The sequence below is a fragment of the Lipophrys pholis genome, assembly GCF_963383615.2.
Source record: "Lipophrys pholis genome assembly, chromosome: 9".
Taxonomy (NCBI): domain Eukaryota; kingdom Metazoa; phylum Chordata; class Actinopteri; order Blenniiformes; family Blenniidae; genus Lipophrys; species Lipophrys pholis.
The window spans coordinates 31,944,361-31,964,860 of record NC_137639.1 but is presented as its reverse complement, the minus strand read 5'-3'; the positions used below and the strand labels follow the sequence as shown (position 1 = coordinate 31,964,860).

At 41.8% G+C, this 20,500-nt stretch overlaps 1 protein-coding gene across 2 annotated transcripts in view; it reads left to right on the top strand.

Moving 5' to 3' along the window:
* Positions 1-570: 570 nt before the first annotated feature.
* Positions 571-20,500, top strand: part of bbs9 (Bardet-Biedl syndrome 9) — a 165,174-nt gene continuing 145,244 nt past the window's right edge. For both annotated transcript variants that reach the window (XM_080471039.1, XM_080471038.1), the window contains exons 1-6: positions 571-684; positions 2,818-2,936; positions 3,748-3,898; positions 8,406-8,470; positions 8,563-8,676; positions 15,692-15,866. In XM_080471039.1, the coding sequence (XP_080327165.1) occupies positions 2,825-2,936; positions 3,748-3,898; positions 8,406-8,470; positions 8,563-8,676; positions 15,692-15,866 (617 nt within the window). In that variant the 5' untranslated portion in view covers positions 571-684; positions 2,818-2,824. The remainder of the gene's footprint in view (positions 685-2,817; positions 2,937-3,747; positions 3,899-8,405; positions 8,471-8,562; positions 8,677-15,691; positions 15,867-20,500) is intronic.

The window sequence follows — 20,500 nt, the reverse complement described above, 5'->3', positions numbered from 1 at the left end:
TCCTGATTTAAAAGAAGTGAGTCGGCAGGAAGTTTGTTCCACCGGGTGACGAGCATCGGAAATTAAAAGCTGCTTTGCCTTGTTTCTTCTGACTCTGGGAACAATTAGTAAACCTCTTGTTGAGGACCTCAGAGGTCTGAGATGGTTCATCTTGTATGAGTACGTCTGAGACGGAGTCAAGCAGAGTGGTGACCTTTAACCTTTCACACACTCATTACACCTCCGTTTTCTTTCTGGGTTGATCAGTAAAAGGTTTTTACATATAAACCCAATCATTTGATTTATGCTCTTACTCAGCAAGTATGAGGGGGTCATATTAAAATAAAATAAAATAAAATAAAATAAAATACAATAAAATAAAATAATTTAAATTAAATTAAATTAAATTAAATTAAATTAAATTAAATTAAATTAAATTGAAAGTTATTGTATAGCATAACATATAAACTCTTGCCTCACAGTGAGAAGGTCGTGGGTTCAAGTACGACCCATGTACACAGTATTTAAATAGCCCGTTGGCAAAGACTCGGTTTCCCATGATGCCTTGCAGCTCCTCCTCCTCCGAGCGTCAGTGCCATGACAACAGGACGATGGCAGCAGGCAAGAGGTGGAGAAATGTGATGTTTGTGTGAAGAAGGAGTAAGAAACCTGCGGTTAAAACAGACCGGGGCCGTTTTTGTAAAGGTAGGAAAAGCTCGGAAACTCCGCCGAAAGTGGAAAATCCGTCAAAGAAACTCGGCAACAGCGTTTGTGAGCTCGCTAGCTCGGACCCAGGTGATTTGGAGAGCTAACTAATTAGCCGGCTAAGCTAAAGTTAATTCATCCAGCTTGACGCTCGCTGCTCGGTAACTTTACTCTTCTGGATGCTGGAGCTCCAGACAGTTTGGGTCTCTGGCGTTCACTACCTTAAACGTTAGTCAAACAGGAGTCCTTTTGGGAATGCAGTGCAACACAGTACACAAATACACAGGTGTATTGAAACTCAAGAGTATTCTGAACAACAAGTACAGACTCACCTGCTCCTCTCCTGTACAGGTAAAACAAGGAGCTGCAGCTTTCTGATTAATGGCAGTGTTTTTAAGTGCTACTCGTTTTTCTTGAAACTTCTTAGGATGTAGTTTTGCCATGATTATTCATGAGATCCAATGTAATGTGACACACTTTACTTAACAAATCAATGATCGTCTGTTCAGTTAATATGTAGATAGAAGGGTGTACTTGTTACCATCACATTTTATTCCCATTTAGCAGTTCCATGCTATTGATTATAGGTTAATTGTATGTGTCTCAGCATCAGTGTGCTTGTTAGCCTTGATAAGTTACAAGAGATCTGACAAACACATGAACAAGAATGTGTTTTGGATACCTCATGCTGAAGCTATGAAGCTTTCTGAGTTACACTCTCAAAGATTTCAAGAAATGACAGTGGGTCTGTTGATTTTCTGATTCAAGCAGCAACAGTGATAGAGCTCATAGAGAGTGTAGAGTTTTGTTCAGGTTCTGCAACAACAGATACAGTTAGAATATTGCACCTCATGTTGTATGACTGTAAAAATCAGTTGCTGAACATTTTAAAAGTATTAGAAGCACTGTTTGGTATAACGCGACGGTTAAAAATGAATGTAATGTGCAATAGATTTTGTCATTTAAGTCAATGAAGCAGACAAGATGATGCTGGTATAACAGATACCGTTGAAGTTTTTGTAGATTAAAATGAATAAAAGTCACAACACAGGATGACCCAGTTGTTGCTTCTGTCAGTATCCGTGTGTTCTTACATTAATTGTTGATGATTTTAATACGAGTTGGACGTTCACATAGTGCTGCCAGCTCAGGCCTGTATGGCGATGCACTGCGACCAGGAGGGATTCTCTCCGTCTGGATTATCTGCCTGTTCCACCTGCTCAGCACTTAGCAAGGAGAAAAGCTGCTTGCCCCCACCTACACCCCCCCTCCATCAACCCCTCCTCCCCGTCCCTCCTCACTCACACACACAAGCTTGAAGTCATGTGACTAGTCGGCCTCTCGTCCTGCCAGAAGTGGGATGCACTTGCTCTCCTGTGCTTTGGGACAGTGTTCCTAGCTGTCATCGTGACAATGGCTCAGGCTCCTCCTTTCTGGTCCAACTGATTATCCAGACAGCCTTTGTACTGGCCACTGGGCTGGTGGTTCAGTGTTGTGCCAGCAGGATAAATCTGGTAACGGATGTGAATAAGCAGTGCTAAGCCCGTCTCCATTATAAACTGTGGTGCTCTTGACCTCACGACTCCACCTGTAGCTGCTCAGTGTGTCAGGGTTCACACTGACAAAGGTTAATTCCTCAATCTATCTTTTGATGCGTGATATTTTGTGTAACAGTGTTAGTCTGTCAGTAACACATTATTTCACATCATTTGAAACTTATGAAGAATAATCTATAATCAGGCCCGTGTGCCAAAACCAGACTGCAGGAGGCTCCAGCAGCTTCAGAAGTTCTTGGGACATTTCATCGTATTTTGCACCAGATGGTTTCATTAAAATGAACTTTATGTGGAGATTGTAGTGATTTTCTTTAGTAATTGTTTGGTTTTGTCAAAATATAGACATTTCCATTGCATATACTCTCGGCCACAACAAAGAACAATTTTGAAGTTTGAATTTTAAGCTTGTTATGACACTGTTTTACCTTTGCTGCCCACTCCAGATGAAATTGGAATGAATGTGGCACCTGAATTGAAATGTTTAACATCCCTTGCATAGACAAATGGTTTAATAGAACGTTACATGTCGATTCTCCTGTTTACAAACTCTAACTCAAGATTCCTCTTCTTTGGTCAGAGGCAGAATGTCGCTGTTTAAGGCCCGTGATTGGTGGTCAGCAGCGCTCGGCGAGGGCGAGGAGTTTGACCAGGGATGCCTTTGTGTCGGCGATGTGGACAACAGTGGTACTGGACATGGTGAGTGTGTATTCCAATAATATGCTCATGATGAGGATTAGTTAATAGTAATATAGTGCTTCTTTTGATGGACTGTACACAAACTACTGCTTCAATAAACCTAAGACGAGTAGTGTGTTGCTTATAATACATCAAGATGTACACACACACACACACACACACACACACACACACACACACACACACACACACACACACACACACACACACACACACACACACACACACACACACACATAGGTTGAATTGAGATTGAATGATAAATAATGTTTTTTTTCAGAACCTCATTCAAAAGCTGGACACATTCTAGATTCTGTGTGTCGGCTTATCTAAACCATTGAGCTGTAGTTCTGTAAGTTTCAGGGAAATGTTGGAGCATTGTTTTTAAATTAACATCCCACCATATATTCAGATTGTCCAGCCAAGTTAAGGGAAGAGTATGAACTGATGACGCACCTTGGATAGTGGACCAAGTCCAGGTGACCCGATTCCGTGGCTTTTCAAAGCTTTGTTTATTTGTTTGACTTGCACTAGCATTATAATGATTGGACTAAAAACAGGAAATAAGCACAGGTAAAGTTATGTATGTTTGACTAAATGCTGGATCATTGTGATGTCATGAAAACAAATTTCCTCTGTTGTATAAATCCGTTATGATCTCTTTCAGGGATTTTTATTTTACCTGTATTTTCTCTGGCAATTGCTTGAAATCAATTGATTTGTTTTACAAGCAAGGCCTGGCCTTAAATTGGCAATGCTCATGTTCTCCTTGCTTTGACAGAAATATGTGACTGTCGTTCTAATTGTGCAGACAAAGTTGTAGTGGGCAGCTACATGGGGATGCTGAGAATCTTCTCCCCAAATCCCACCAAGTCCACTGAAGGAGGTCCAGTCGAGGCTCAGCTTCTCGAAGTCCAGCTGCAGAATGCCATCATCCAGGTGGAAGTGGGCAAGTTTGTCTCGTAAGTACAACAGAGAAACCTGGGACAAAGCTACCAAAGGTCTTTTAATGACATGGAATCCAACCAGGGCTGGATTTTGAATCCGAATTTTGATCTTCTGTCCTGTTGGAATGTGAGTTACAAGACGTAATGTGGGAGTTCCAACTAAGATCAATCGCACAAAAGTTTAGCTGAGTGAAAGAAGGTACAGCTGGCATTTGCAGTCATTAGTTGTACTACTGCTTTCAGCTTTAACACAATCCTGATTTATTAAGTCACTACAGATCAGCAAGACCATTGAGTGTGTAGATAATCTGATCCTCCTCCTCCTCCTCCTCCTCCTCCTCCTCCTCCTCCTCCTCCTCCTCCTCCTCCTCCTCCTCCTCCTCCTCCTCCTCCTCCTGCATGTTAACAGTGACGTATTTGCATGGCTGCAGGCTAATGCCAATCAGATTCACCGAACACTGCCATGAAGCAACTAGAGTTACAGTCTATGAATACTCTACTATGTTGTTTCCATGAAGGACTGACGATATTCTACCAAAGGTTTCCAAAAATATAGTAGTTTATGTAATCTGACTGATGCACTGATGTATTCAATCTACACAAGGAGATAACACATTCTGTTAACAGAATAACCCAGTCATTCAAACTATTCAAAAAGACATGAACCTAAATAATTCACGTCATCAAAGGATCACATTTGTGGAATTTGCAGTGTTGTTAAAGCAAACCTTTGAATATATGTTGAGTTTAGAGCAGGTTAAAAACTGCAGCTTAGAGCTGTCATGGTGGCCAAAGTAAGCAGAGTAACTGTCGTGCAATCGCAACTCAATCTCCTCTGTGATCCACAAATGTGCTTTAATGCAGAAATGGATCATAGTTTCTTCTTTACCTTCATGTCATGACCTTCTGTGAATTATAATCATTCATAGTATAGCCTGTAATAAAGCCTGCTTCAAACCTCCAGGCAGAAACACCCATTCATAACTTATTGCACTACTTTTTCATTCATAGAAAAACCATCCCAGCTCTTACTTGCCACCACATTAACATATGTATTTTTCTCTCTCTGCAATGCACTCTAACGCCAAACCGAGAGCGTCTGGAGGTTTTCTCCCTGCTCATGGTTTAGCCTCATCTCTAAGGCCCGCAGCCCAAACATAGTCTTGCTGATAATATCAGGCTCACTGCTGAGTTGCTAGAATAGCTGCTGGAAGCCAAAGTTCCTCATGCTGCTTAGTTCTGGCACAGTTCAATGTTAAAACCTGCCCATGTTTAGTTCAAGGGCAAGAAGGTTCTGCAAATGTCCCCAAGTTGTTTTGAATAAACGTGATTAGGAGGCATGTCGTAGCTGAGACTGTCAATGTGGAGAAGAGGATAGACAAACGGGAGAAAAGGTGGGATCGTATAGCAAATAGGACAGATGTGGCATTTGAACATGGAGACTGAATCATTTCCGTTTCACTACCACCTCTCAGAATGTTCCTGCTTTTACTGCACAGGTTAAAGGCATCAGTAGTTCATTTTTCCAAAGGGCCGCCCATGGAAATCTGGGATTGTTGTGCAGAGCCCAAAGTCAAATTTGATGCTGCTCACTCTTATTAAAAAAAAAAAAAAAGAGTGAAATACTGCATTTAATTAAGGACTCGTGTCCTGCTTCAGTCAAGCCGTTTTATTTCTGTGTTTTGTCAATTAGTTTTGCTTCATATTGTAATATTCGCCCACAGTGACTGATTCTCGACACAGCTTTCCCTTTGACCTCAGGCGGGTCCTTAGGTTTTGTTCTGAGTCCTACTGAGTTATTTTTTTGTCCTGCGAGCAAACATTTCTGCTGAGAGACGATTGTCCACTTCTCTAGTTTACGCAGTGATTTGATTTTAATTGCTATCTTATACGTCCTTTACAGTTTGATCATCTTTTACTAGAAACTCAGAAATGTACCGGCGTCCCTGTTTTCTTTATTTTTATTAGGGACTGAGGGATTCCTCAAGGCTCCATACTGGGCCCCCTGCTGTTCTGTCTTTACATAAATGACCTGCCAAACGTCTGCAAAGAGGCTGAGTGTCAACTTTATACTGCTGACACCATTATATATGTCCCAGCTAAGACTCCAGAAATGGCTGGAGAGTTACTCAACAAACAGTTGGTCAGTGTCTCGCCATGGTTAGAGGACAACTGTCTGTCTTTGAATCATTCAAAAACAGTGGCTATGTGTTTCTCTCTGCGCAATAAATCCCTGGAGAACTTCCAGATACTGAGAAACAAAAAAACAGTTGATAATGTTGAGACACAAAATGTCTGGGGGTTGTCTGGGACCGCCACTTAGAATTGGACGTGGACACAAAGACAATATCACAAAGGATCCAGACCAACTTGAATTGCTTCCGTTTAATAAAACCTTGTTTATCCACGAATGATGCTAAATTGTTCTTCCTCTCAATGATTCTCTCACGTCTCATCTTGTTTCACTGTGTGGGGACATGAAAACTGTCCCCTCTCTGTACAAACAGGCACTAACAGAGATGGACAGGAGGACAGCCCATGAGGCGGCACTACTGGACAATTTTAGAAAAACACAATTTTTTAAGTCTCGACAGTTTTATTAAATACTCGTTCTTAAAATTAAACTTTAAATGTGTGTATAATGTTGCGCCTGAGTTTGTATGCAAAATGATGTATAAATGTGGTGTCACCACTAGGGGCGCTGCAGACGGTGACTGTAAACCAGCAGCTTCTCAGGTCAGGGTCCACAGATCTGGATCAACTAGAAACCCTCACAGATCTGGAACAACTAGAAACCCTCACAGGTCTGGAACAACTAGAAACCCTCACAGGTCTGGAACAACTAGAAACCCTCACAGACCTGGAACAACCAGAAACCCTCACAGATCTGGAACAACCAGAAACCCTCACAGATCTGGACCAGTTCAACAGCAAAGCAAAGCGCTGCTTAAAGACCAACCCAGCATGCGGACATTAAATACATTTTAAAAAAATCGGCAAACTATTTATACTATATCATGTTTTATGTATAACTGTGTACAACTGTTTGCTTGTGTCTGTTTCATGTTGGGGACCGGGTCTGCAAATGAGCCTTTGGCGCGATGGCTCATGGGCATGGCATCAGTTGCTAGTGTTGTACCAACGCTCTCTGTTCTGTCCCTCTTAAATAAAGTAGAAATTACTTTGAATGTTGTGTTTAGTGTGTATGTCTGCAAATGTTGGTTTTTTTTTGCATTTCTGAGCCACATTTAGTTGCATTTTATGATCTGAAAGGTGACATATCAAATCAGATTGATAAAACTGTACTGAACTGCAGAATAATCACAGATTGTGGAGCTAAAAGCAACATTTGATTTTCATTATCGATCACTTCTTTATTATTTGCATCTAGTTTGTTGCTACTATTTTCTTACATACAAATGAACCTGATTCTACACAATTCTACTTTATCAAACTCAGCATTGAGAGTCACAAGCCAGCAGGAAAGCCCCGCTGCACTATGTCTGCAGCTTTACAGCAATGCAATCTGTGCAACGGGATCTATAGATGCAGTTTTTCATCTCCTAATTTGGTGAATGAGGATTCATGAACTCTCTCAGTCCCACGTTCACAAAATATCAATATCAAATCACAAAATACAGTATTTTGCTGGAAATGTGCAGCAAACGTACAATTATTAGGATGTAAACACCTTGAAATACCCATTGTCTCACTCAGGAAACTGTTGCCTTGCTTTACCATTAATTTGGAAACGAATGCCTCATGTAGCCTCGCTGCGGCTGCACATGAACCTCCTGGTAAGACAGAGTTCTGGGAAAAGCTGCGGTCCTCCCCGAAGGGTTCCCACATCATCACACTGGGAGCAGAATCCAAGTAAATCAATCTGTTTGGAAGATGTCGTGTTTGGTTACTCGTGGTTTCTCTGCACAACATTTTTCAGAGACTGGTGGGCATTTTGGTGAGCGGCCTGGACAGTGAAGCACATTGTAAATATTGTGAGGGCAGACGGAGGTGGGCAGATGGTGAAAGGTTTTGTTTCAGCACTGATGAGTGTGGTTTTCCAGGGAAGAAAGAAAACTTGTGGGATCCAGACTTTTGCTGCCTTCTTGTTGTTCTCTCAACAAACATAAAAACATTGGTTTGAAGTCGGGAGGGCGGCGTTTGTTCCACGTCCACAAAGTGGGCACATTCCTTCTCGGTGGTTTTGTGGTAATGTCAATAAGTGAAAATCTAGGATCAGCTTCACTGGAACATCACCTACACCTCAACCATAACCAATGTTTAAAAAGAAAAATCCAACAGCTGCCTGGGTAATTATTTTCGAAGTATGAGTTAAAATAGGAGTGGATACCACCCTTTAGCTGAGAACGTGGATTTAACCACAGTGGCAGGAAGCATCTGGCCTGTTGAAATGTCTGAGGAAACTTTACCTTCACAAGTCCTGTTAGACAACTTACTACTTGTATTTGAACTTCTGCTTGGCTTTATTACACGGTAAACTTGAAGTTTACTGTCTTTTCAGGTGTTCGGAGCTTCTTCATTTAGCTGTCCTTCACCCCAGGAAGCTGTCGGTCTACTCTGTGTCTGGTAATGATTGCATACACTTTTATCACTACTGCTCCCTTCACTCACGTTGTAGTGATTCAACTTATCGACTCATTTTCATCTGTCTGTTTCAGGCACTGCAGGGAATGTGGAGCACGGTGACCAGTACCAGCTGAAGTTGGTGTATGAGCACAACCTGCAAAGAACGGCCTGCAACATGACGTACGGCACCTTTGGAGGAGTCACAGGTAGATGAACGGATGATTTCTCTTCATTCATGAAAGGTGACCTCTGCAGTAACAAAAAGCAACCTGCTGCTCTACATAATTGTCCAATGAGTTTGCAGGTCAAACAAACAGCCCCGCTTGTTGTCTTTATTTGGTCTTCATTTTTAAAAGCCGGTGGATGAAACACACGAGGATCACAATGCTTAGAAAGACTTCTCTCTCACAGCTCAGGCTTTCACACACATGTGTATGTCATTTATAGGAAAGAACACCTCGCGTCTACTAGGATCAGTGATTGATTTATGATTTCGCCAGCCTCTCTCAGCTTTTCTTCATCTGTCTTTATGAGAATGTTTGATTTTAAAGCCTGGGATGGAGGACAAGTAAAGCTGGTCCTCATTCCTTCAAACATGCATTGTCAAAGGTTGTTCTCACAACAGTATAGGAACTCAACAGTGTGCGTGTGTGTGCGTGCGTGCGTGCGTGTGTGTGTGCGTGTGTTTGTGCGTAAGAACATCTGCTCAAGTCCCTTGGCAAAAGTAGTGATTGGCAGCATTGGACAAATATATGAAACTATAAATGTCTGTAATAAGAGCGAAAGCGGGAAACAGAGGGAGGTCATGGAGCTGCTCTCTCTTTTTAGTCAATTGGGCTTTTGGAAAAACCAAGTAGGGGAAAGCCCTCAGGTCGCTGGTATGTGGCATCCAAGAAAAACACACACAAGCAGGCACATGCACACAGACACACACACTCTCACACTCGGGGAACCCCCTTCAAAGGAAAGAAAATGGCATTTGCAAATAAAGTCTGTATTGTCAAGAGGTGTGTGTGTGTGTGTGTGTGTGTGTGTGTGTGTGTGTGTGTGTGTGTGTGTGTGTGTGTGTGTGTGTGTGTGTGTGTGTGTGTGTGTGTGTGTGTGTGTGTGTGTGTGTGTGTGTGTGTGTGTGTGTGTGTGTGTGTGTGTGTGTGTGTGTGTGTGTGTGTGTGTGTGTGTGTGTGTGTGTGTGTGTGTGTGTGTGTGTGTGTGTGTGTGACTGATAGAAAGAACTGTGCAGACTCATTAAAACCAATACCTTGGCCAGTACTGGATGCACGTGTGTACTTCATACCACAGACCAACAAGTGTGACTGTGTTTCCACGTGTTTTGCGGTCGTTCTGCTCAGGCTTGGAGATGTTAAGCGAGCTCTCAAACACACTCACGCGCTACAAAATACACACCAGGATAAACAGTCCTTGTCCTGCGCTCACACACATAAACTCCTGGATGTTTAGTCCTTTTTGACAGAGGTGACCACAGCAACTTGTAACTTAGCCTTGGCTAGTTTTCGTGCCGGATGCCCTTCCTGTCTCAGGTGCCTTCCTGGACAGTCAAGGTCAAGACTCAACCCGGTGTACCACAAGAGTCTCTATACATCAGTGACTTTCTTTTCTTTCTTTTAGAGACTCCTCATTGGCATTATTTTGTAATTTAATGTCAAACATCACGTTTTACCACAACCTCAGCCTAAATTTTGAGCTTAATGCTAAAGCCAGGTTCCAATTCTCCACTTAATGCCCCTTTCAGATCTTTCAATGTCAATCTTTCCTGTCATTGTAAAGCAGAAGCTAAAAATGGTTTAATTGTTCATCCCTTTATGCAAAACCTGTGACTTGTTAGTTTTACACACTGATGAATATTACATTGCAAACATAAAACTATAAGATGTGTAATGAAGAAGGATGTACAGAGTTGTGATTTGCACAGTTCCTTAGATCCAGTATGGAATAACAAGCCTTTCACTGGGGGGGATTACATCTCTTTGTCTGTGTGTGTGCTTTCAATGTTCTCATCAGATTTTTCTCCTACAGTCAGTAAACATGTGCTTGAGGTTGGTTTTTGACTCTAAACTGTCCAGAGTTGTAATGTCTCTTAGTGTTTGTCCTGTGAAGGACTGGAAACCTGTCCAGGATGGACTCGGCCTTTGTCCATTGTCAGCTGGTGTCAACTGCAGAATCTAGTGACCTTAATATAGACAAATCGCTGTAAAAGATAGATGATGTCATCAGCTGAATTCGAGCAAATCTGCTATTTAGTGTCTCCCTCACAAGGTCAAAAACCAAAAAGTACACGTGCGCTACATCGTCAACGTCCTGACACAGTACACAAGATAATCACACAGAAACAAATACATGTTCAGCAGAAACTTGCGTGACATCATCCTTTCTTTTGCTGTTGTTTACAGCTTGTACCACTGGGTGGCAGTACAGGCTCTGAAGTGCCCCTGAAATGAGGTCTATCTTGAAAAATCTTGAATGAATGGCATTCTGTATTGCCCCCTGAAGGGGGAATTCCTTTTTGCCCACCTCCCAGGAAGGTCAAAGTTCAGCTGCAGTGTGAATACTGAGGGCCTTATCCACATCCACCTTGAGGAGAACAGATGCTTTTTATTTTCTCATTTTGACAATTTAACCAAGTTTTGAGTAATGGAAGAATATTCTGCAGCTTTTAAAGCAGACCCTGTAGAAACAAACCAAAATAAGGACAGCTGATGGTTCACATCATGCCACATAAAGAAGATAAGTGGTTTAATGGTTAACACTTATAGCGAGAAGGTTGTGTGTCCGTCCGTCCGTCCCGCAGCAGGACCTAAAGTTGGACCAAGCAGAACAGAATCTAGATGGTTTGCTGAAGGCCTTGTTCTGTTGTCGTGTCTTTCCTCTCTGCCATTGTCAGACCTGGTTCCAGTCCTGATGGTCTTACCATCTGCATTGGTCCCCTTGAAATCTGCAGTGGATTCAGCTTGAAGTTGTTCTCTGTGGTCTTGAAAGTCATTCAGGCCATTATCAAACCAGAGATATTGTGATAACATGTGATTAGTGGCGGGCACCACAAGGTTTCTCTGATGGCCTCCTGTTTAATTAGCATGTTCTATACTTGAAATTTTAGGTCACATCAGTTACACCGACTACCTTATTTGAACTCTTTCTGCTATTTCGAGTTCGCCTGTTCACCGTTGGAACCGTTCTAAAGTCAAAGTTTTCAGTTTTTACCGTTTTCTTTTGTGTAATTCTTGCTAAAGTTAACTGTGTTGTTATCCTGGGATGATTTGATATGAGGAAGCTGCGCTGCTGTTGGACCTTTCCTCACTCACTTCACATCGTGCACAAGAAAGTGAGATGTTCAACTGGTTGACTGGCTCAAACATAAACACGTGTACACACTTGTAATGATTGATACACACATGGACACAGGATGGAGGTTTTGTTTCTGCTGATGTAGCTTCGCTTCACTTTCTTCACTGATGATGTGTGGCAGCACTCTGACGTTCAAAATGTGTGTTTGGATATGAAAAGCTTCAATTGTTTTACGTGTGTGTGTGTGTGTGTGTGTGTGTGTGTGTGTGTGTGTGTGTGTGTGTGTGTGTGTGTGTGTGTGTGTGTGTGTGTGTGTGTGTGTGTGTGTGTGTGTGTGTGTGTGTGTGTGTGTGTGTGTGTGTGTGTGTGTGTGTGTGTGTGTGTGTGTGTGTGTGTGTGTGTGTGTGTGTGTGTGTGTGTGTGTGTGTCGAAGTGTTTTTGCAAGCCATGACTGCTCATACACGTGAGTGTGTGTGTGTGTTAGTCTGTAATAGCTGCCATTTAGCTGTGCTGTAGGCCCAGTAATAGCAGCTCTGTACTAATACAGCTCTAATAGCTGGGCTGCCTTTGGGTTTGGGTCACACTGAGGCCACACACACACACACACACACACACTCAGAGCGTGGACTGCTGTTTTCAGGCTTTGGTCAGACACATGGACACATGCAAACACACACGCGGTCACTCACAGACACGTACAGACGCACATGAGCTGGCGCTCACACTCCAGTACAAAAGCCTACATGAGCACGTTCACCTCCACTTCCACACACTTTGCTCTTTCTCATATATGCTGACATTTTTACCGTCTCTCTCACACACACACTCAGAAGTGAAACTCTGCCCACTGCAGTGTGCAGCCAGCCTCTGTGCTTTGTTGGCGGCTCCATGTGCTTGTTCAACATGTCTTATTAATGACACTAATACAGCCCTGTTTCCTCCACTGTGTCTGAGCAGCGGCGCTCTCACACTGGGCTCTTTGACGCGTGATACCTGGGTGTGGGCATGTGAAATTACATGTGCTTGATTGCAGATGTGGCACAGCACGCTTCTCATTTTTGGGTCTTAACACTTCTGCTCATAGTGATGATACGTGGTTGTGTCGGGTGTTTGAGTGTGAGCGTTTTTTCCAACCGTGACTCGGCTTTTCAGGGTGGCAAATGATCCCCACACACCTGACAGTTCAGCCCAGGCTCTCCCTGCTGGGGAGCTTACTTGTGTTCACTTTTCTGGAGTATTAATGAAAGAGCAACATCTAATGAAGTAATAGTAATATCAGTGTAGTAATTTTGCTTATATTGCAGTTTTCAAAACCGTTGTTACAAATTGCTTTAAAGATAAAAAGAATAAACAAAGAATGTAAACAACAAATACATAAAAATACACAGAAAACACAGAATAAGTTAACTGAAATAATTAGGGTTTTGTTTAATTATGAACTACTGTACTCAGTTATAGTTTGCATTTGAAAAGAAATCTTAGTTTTTTATTATGATATATAATGATAATTTTCCAGCTGCATGATGATCTTTGCAGAAATGTGTGATTTGGTATTGTGGGGAAAAATAAAGGCTTGTTTTATCTTCCTCAAAAAAGTGAAATAAAATGCAGTTTTGGGAAGCGTGAACCAGCACGAAGTAATGCTGCGTTGGCTATAATTTAATAACTCTAAATTTAATCATAACCAGAACAATCTGCTATAATTTCAAACCGTACACAGCCTCGGTGCTGAGGGTAGACTGTCAACACTGACTGGAGCTTTTCTATTTATACAAATTTTCCACATCACAGACAGTCACACAGCAGACATTAATCTCTGCCACTTCTGAACTTTACACAATGCTTTTATTCTGGAGAATACTGAACAAAGAAGGGTTTCCATTGTTTAGACACAATCGCCTATTTTGAGGAACGCACGTTGTGGCCGAGTGTAAATTCAACCCATGCAGACGTTCGTAATCTGCTTTAGGATTTGTGGTTCGGTCAATATTAGATGTTATGTTTCACGCACTTGTATTCACTGGGGGTGTTCACGGTATGAGCAACCTTGTCCTTCAGTGTGTTAACAGCCACCCTGAGACACACACACACACACACACACACACACACACACACACACACACACACACACACACACACACACACACACACACACACACACACACGCCTGTTTACACAGAACCGGTGTGTAGGAGTGTGCGGTTTTTCTGTCTAAATCCTCAGTGATAGATGTTAAGTATGTGTGTGCGTTGCGCTGTAGGTGGCTGTCTCCCTGACCTCTACTTGATGGCAGTGTGAGTTTTAATAGCGCATTGAGGCCTAATTATAGTTCTCTGGTCACACAACCCCACTGCTTTATGACCATGTGCCTTTCTGTGTGTTTTGTGCGTCAGCGCTTACTATATCCTACATTGGACGTTTTCTAATAAACACACATCGTTCTAGTACACACTCCTACTCTGAGCCAGGTGTGTGTGTGTGTGTGTGTGTGTGTGTGTGTGTGTGTGTGTGTGTGTGTGTGTGTGTGTGTGTGTGTGTGTGTGTGTGTGTGTGTGTGTGTGTGTGTGTGTGTGTGTGTGTGTGTGTGTGTGTGTGTGTGTGTGTGTGTGTGTTTTAATGGAGATATCAGACTCAGCCAGAGGCAGAAATGCACCTCGCAGCACAACATGACATTGTGGCTGACATTAAACAGAAGTCATTCAGAATTGTTGGTGCTTGAGTTTAAATGTGAGGTTTCACAAGTATCAGACTGAGAACTGTCATAAAACAGAACATTTAACCCCCGAAAATGTCTTCCAAGCACTAATGCTTTTATTCCTCCTAATCCTCTCGCCCAGACGTCTTCAAAAAGGGCCCTTTGTCTGCAAAGCGTTTTAAGAATCCCTCAGTAAACATCAGATGAACCATGTTGGCTCCATCAGCTGACCTCCTCTGAAAGCAAAGGTGGATCTGTTCCAATCACATAACAGAACTTTAACCTGATCATCACTGACTGCACCTGTAAAAGGTTGATAATGGAGCCCCTACAGTAGTGACCTGCTCAAAGTGATTCATTCATGGTGTTAAACTTGACAGGTGATAGAGGAGAATTTAGGAAAGTCTCCTCACTGCTACTTTTACAGCGTCTCACACACCCACCAATCGCTGCATGAAAGGACTGTAATTGTCTGGGTAGAAACTTACTCGGGGGGGGGGGGGGGGGGGGGGGGGATTGCATCACAATGCTCAGTTTGAATTGCCAAGATACAGTCAACTTTATTCTCCATTTTTCTTAATCTGGACTATGAACGATTGATTGATTGCTACCTTTGACAACTTACAAATGAATGAAATCAAAATTCATTCCGTGTTAATATGACTAATCTGATTGTGTGCCATTCCAACTGTGAGCTTATTTTACAGTCTTGATGAGAAATTGAGGCTTTAAATGTAGCTCAGATTACAAGATTCCCTCAGTTTGGACAAACTGATGTCAGCTCAGCACAGATTGTATTCTACGCTTACAGATGTGCTTCCAAGCTTTGCAGCCTCACTCAAAATGAAGAGGCTGGTGTTAAATTACCAGCACTCGTTGGTGCTTGTTGGTAGATCCATGCAGTTCAAAGGAAGGCTCCCTGGACGCTGGCCAATCAGAAGAAAATATGGCTTCAAGAGCCACAAGTTAAAAGCTGCTTGGTTTTGATAAAAGTGCGAGACAAAGTGAAGATTATGTTTTCTTATTAAATAACATAATATGTCGACTTGAACCCTTTATTTAAATTGTATTTTTAACAGTGCATTGGGAAGACAAATAGACACTAAATGCTCAAAAGTCACGAAGCACAACAAACAGAAATGAGAAGTCTGATACTTTTATCTTAAATTCCACATCTTGAATGGTTGACAGATCTGATTGACTATAATTTCCTGGATTTTCCTCAGGTCACCACTCCTTGTGTATCCAGTCTATGGACGGGATGCTGATGTTCTTCGAGCAGGACAGCTACTCCTTTGGAAGGTTCCTCCCTGGATTTCTGCTGCCAGGCCCTCTGGTCTACAATCCCAGGACAGACACGTTCCTCACAGTGTCCTCTGCACGCCAGCTGGAGAGCTACAAGTACGACTTCATTCCCTACGCTCTATTTTTTTATATCCAACAACTTAAACACAAACCGATTCAGTTCCTTAAAATAATGACTCTATTCACTAAGATGTAGGAAACTGCTCTTTTCAACTGTAAGACTATAAATCTAAGGATCTGATGCAAATAGCTTCAGCTTAAAATTTTAATCATTGCTAATTGTAAAAGAAAAAAAAAGTTAATTTCACGCCCAGAAATGTAGAAGCCTGAACTGTAAGGAAGGTAATCGATTATCTGATGTCATAAAGAATCAGCTGCTGATGATCAGTTAGACCATCTTACAAGCACGTGTCTGAAGACACACACTCTTCTGTGTGCACATTGTGTGCTCGGAAAGTACCTCACTTTAATGTAAGCACACGCACACAACCCATTTCCCTCTGGCTGACGCATATCTCTTAGAAGTCTGACAGACGGTGTGGGTGTATGCTCAGGCCTGTGTGTAGTCTTCTCTCCCAGCTGTTTGTTATCTATGTGCCCCCCTCTAGTATCAAGAGACTCTCCAGACTAGATATCACTGTGGAAACACTGACTTCACTTCTCTCTCTGGACACAGCCCTGCGGTTCAAATACTGCAGTAAATTACAGCCCACCAGACACAAAGGGCCTTTATAAAATAACAACACGGCATTACTAATAGCAACAAGTTTCCTCTGCAGTGTGCAGTCAGTGTAATGTATCTGGTTTAAATTATATATGATGAGCCAAAATTATTTTTTATTCTGGGTAATTAATGTTTAACCTCAAAATGCATGTTTTTGGACTGTGGGTAAAAGCGTTCCCAGAGAAAACCCACGCACCCACAGAAGGAGCTCCATGCCAGCTCCACACAAAAAGGCCCCCGAGCCCAGATGTCCAGCAACAAGTATGACTAAAAGGATGACGGTTTTTGCTGTGACAGTTTTTTTCAGTGTCGAAGCTCATTGCTGTAATTCAGTGTAGGTTGACAGATAACTTTCTAAAGACTAAAGTATATTTGTTTGTCATTCACACAGTTATGATAGCATTGAGTTAATGGAAGCATGTACACGTTAAACAGCAGCGGGCCTGTGATGGAACCCTGGGGAGCTCCGCATGTCATTTGGTTCAGGGCCTTAAAACTATTCAAACAAAAATGTCATTGTCCTTCAGGTGGGATGTGAAGTAATTAAAAAAAAAAAGAAAAGAAAGGACAGCTGCTTTACTTTACTTTTTAGTGCAGGGTGGTTTCATCTTCATGTTTCAACAGAATAGGGTTGTAACATGACATTGGTTTTGCTTTTGTTGCTTGGAAAAAAAATCTCTCAGTATTTACCTTTTTAAACGTGAAGACCTTTAGATATTTAGAAGCACACTTGTAAAGGATCACTTTACCCTTTTATATAACCTGGCGCTGGTGTGTTATGGCTTTGCAGACTGTTATGCATATTGCATATCGGGTGACAGGGTCAGGACTTCACTGGCTGTTACACATTTAATATCATATGACTGGTCAAATTGTTCTACCTCACTCAGTTTATTTAGCCTGCTGTACCTTCTCCCGCTGTGATGAATGAGCGCTTGATTTAGTGTGTGTGTGTGTGTGTGTGTGTGTGTGTGTGTGTGTGTGTGTGTGTGTGTGTGTGTGTGTGTGTGTGTGTGTGTGTGTGTGTGTGTGTGTGTGTGTGTGTGTGTGTGTGTGTGTGTGTGGTATCAAGTTTCGGATTTTAGTTTGTGTTTATCCATGACACTGAGAAAGTGTGTGGGGGGTTTGAGGTGGGGGTGTTCAGGGACATGCAGACGCTTGTAAGATGTTTGAGGTAAATGAGCACATTTGTTTGCTGAGTTTTTGTAGAAAGATCCTCTCTCTTAAAAATTAGATGATTGTATCCTTAACGTCAGTCGGTGTCCTAAAAGCACGCACGCACGCACGCACACACACACACACACACACACACACACACACACACACACACACACACACACACACACACACACACACACACACACACACACAGGAAGTGTTTTAATTGGCAAAAAATCCCATACTTTGTGCCTGTGTGTTTCCCTCCGTCTTGCTTGATGTTGAGAATGCAGGTGAAATATCCCCTGACTGTGGTTTTTCAATTTCTCCTATATACAGAGGGCTTTGTGTGATTTCTGCGTTCCTTCAAAATACTTAAGTCAACATCTAACCAGATTCTGATGGATTGAAGTAAACGCACAGAGTCTGACATCCACCCTTGCAGTTTTAATTCATTCATGCTACTCATATTCCACCATTAGTACAACATATAAGTGAAGGGTGAAATTGAAATATCAAAACAGAGTGAAAGAATACAGTTATTTCATAGTGTTGGTTTAGTATTATTAGGTTGAATTCAAACTTTCAATCGTGCAGGAGGCTGCCTGTGGATCCATTGAGTGTTCCTCAAAAAGCTTAAAGCCCCTGACATGTTAAATATATTTTTCAGTCCATTTTCTTCCTCAGGAAATGGTCACGGTGTGATGAAGAGGTTTCTTTACTGGCAGTCATCCATAAAGCTCATTAGTCCACCCACTGTTTCTCACAGAGGCTCAGCGGGCACTGCTACTGTACGGATGAGTTCAAAACTATAAATCTTGCGCTCCATTACAATAAGCAGTACAAGTTTAGAGCATTTCCTTTAATATTTTATACAAAGTGTTATGAAGGATTACCATCCAAATCTAAAGTTCTATTCACCATGACAATAACATCAATAGAAAATAACATTTATAATAAAGAGAATGAAGCAACTGTTCTTATAAAGAACTTTTGCGTGATTATTATTATTATTATTATTATTATTATTATTATTATTATTATTTATTTATTTATTTATTTATTTTTTATCCCACAATGCATGGTACACCATGGACAGACCAGAGCAAACACAAAAAGGAAGACTACCTCTCACCTTCACATGCAGTCTAGAGTCACCAATTCAACCCACATGTTTGGAGTGTTGGAGGAAACTGGAGTACCTGGAGAAAACCCACTGGGGGGTCATGTAAAGGCCCCTGAGCTGCAAACCACCACAATACTGAGAATCCCTGTATTATATTCTAATTGCTCAAAATGTTTCGTGTTGGTATGTTGCACATGTGTAAAACATGATACGATTGAGTATAAATAAGGATCTTTTAGCACTCAATCGACTATCTTGGCTATAACGTCAGCGTAGCTCTCGCCACGACAACACAGACAGGTTGGTTCGCTGAAACGGTAATTTCTCCGAGAAGAGAGGAGAACGCACAAACTACAAGAGAGAGTCGCTCAAAGTAGGTGATAGGTAGATGAGAGCAGGTGGTAGAACACCCAAATTTAAAGTTAAAAACGTGAATGGCAGGAATCAGCAATGCTCACGAAGCGGTGAACTCGTTGGATTAGGGTCAGATCTGTCTGACGTGATTAACAGCAGCTTTGTCTTCCAAGGAGTAAGAACATGGAGCAGAGAGACCTGCAGTTATTTAGTGTTTGTTCTGTGGTCCAGTGCAGAGCCCCATGTTCATCCAGGTGTTAAAGAAAAAGGTGAGATTCTCGCCGAGCTGCTTCCTCTGCCAGCTTCTTCAGGCAAAACAGCTGATGGTGCAGATGCCAAAATCAACTGACCTCAGATCAGTCTGGCCACTTTATCCTCAGCCAGTTGCCAACAGCTCACTGATCAAAATTGATAGACCGCAGCTCCTTGGAAAGGTAAGTCAGCGGTTTGTTGACTGACCTGACAGAAGCTGTAAAGGTCTGTGAGAGTTGGGTTGGTTTTAAGTTAAAACGTCTAGCACAGCATTCAGCTTGATTTCAACTATAGAAATAGCGTTGATGAGAACATTAATTTTCACCTCGCAGGCTGAATTCCCGGGTAAAATAACTGATGTTGTTAAGATTTTGGGAAGCTGATCAAAGGTGAATGTCTGATTTGAGTTTTTAGAATCACTGGTGAATATCTGATGGGAACTCTTGATGAGAAAAGAATGTTGGAGTGCAAAACGTCCATGAAAAAGATATTTCACTACGGCCCTCCACAGGAGTCGGGTGTGACTTTCTGATTCGACGTAGAACTAAAGAATTAGGGGTTTTGTCTGTCCTCAGTGTCGCCTACTTTAATACTTAAAACCTGTTGAATAAGTGTAGAAGAGTTTCGTTTGCTGAAAATCATGTATATTGATGGAGGTGTGTAAAATATGTGACGGTTGCATGACTTTGAAATTGCAAGCTGCCATAGATCTACAAAAAACAGTTGCCTCTCCGGATACTAAAAAGGGTAAACTGGTTTAGAATTACTCATCTGGATGAGTAGTTCTAGTTGTTTGTTCTTTTTGATTTTTCACTTAGAACATAAACTAAAATAAATGATCTATTGCCGACGGTTTGAAATGTAATCTTTGTGTAGAATGGGAAAAGGGACAATGAGTTGTAAGCTGATTGCTGTAACATGGGAATCTAAATACAGAAAAACACTGTAAAACCATGTTTTTCTACTTCATGAGATCTCTACACGCATGTCCACAATAAGCTTTAATAAAGGAAAAAAGTGTTTTAAACTCGTGATAATAGTAAGATCTGAGAGGAAACAAATACAAGGAGCGTACCACGGATTCCCTGAATGTCTTGGAAAATGACCCTTGAGTCA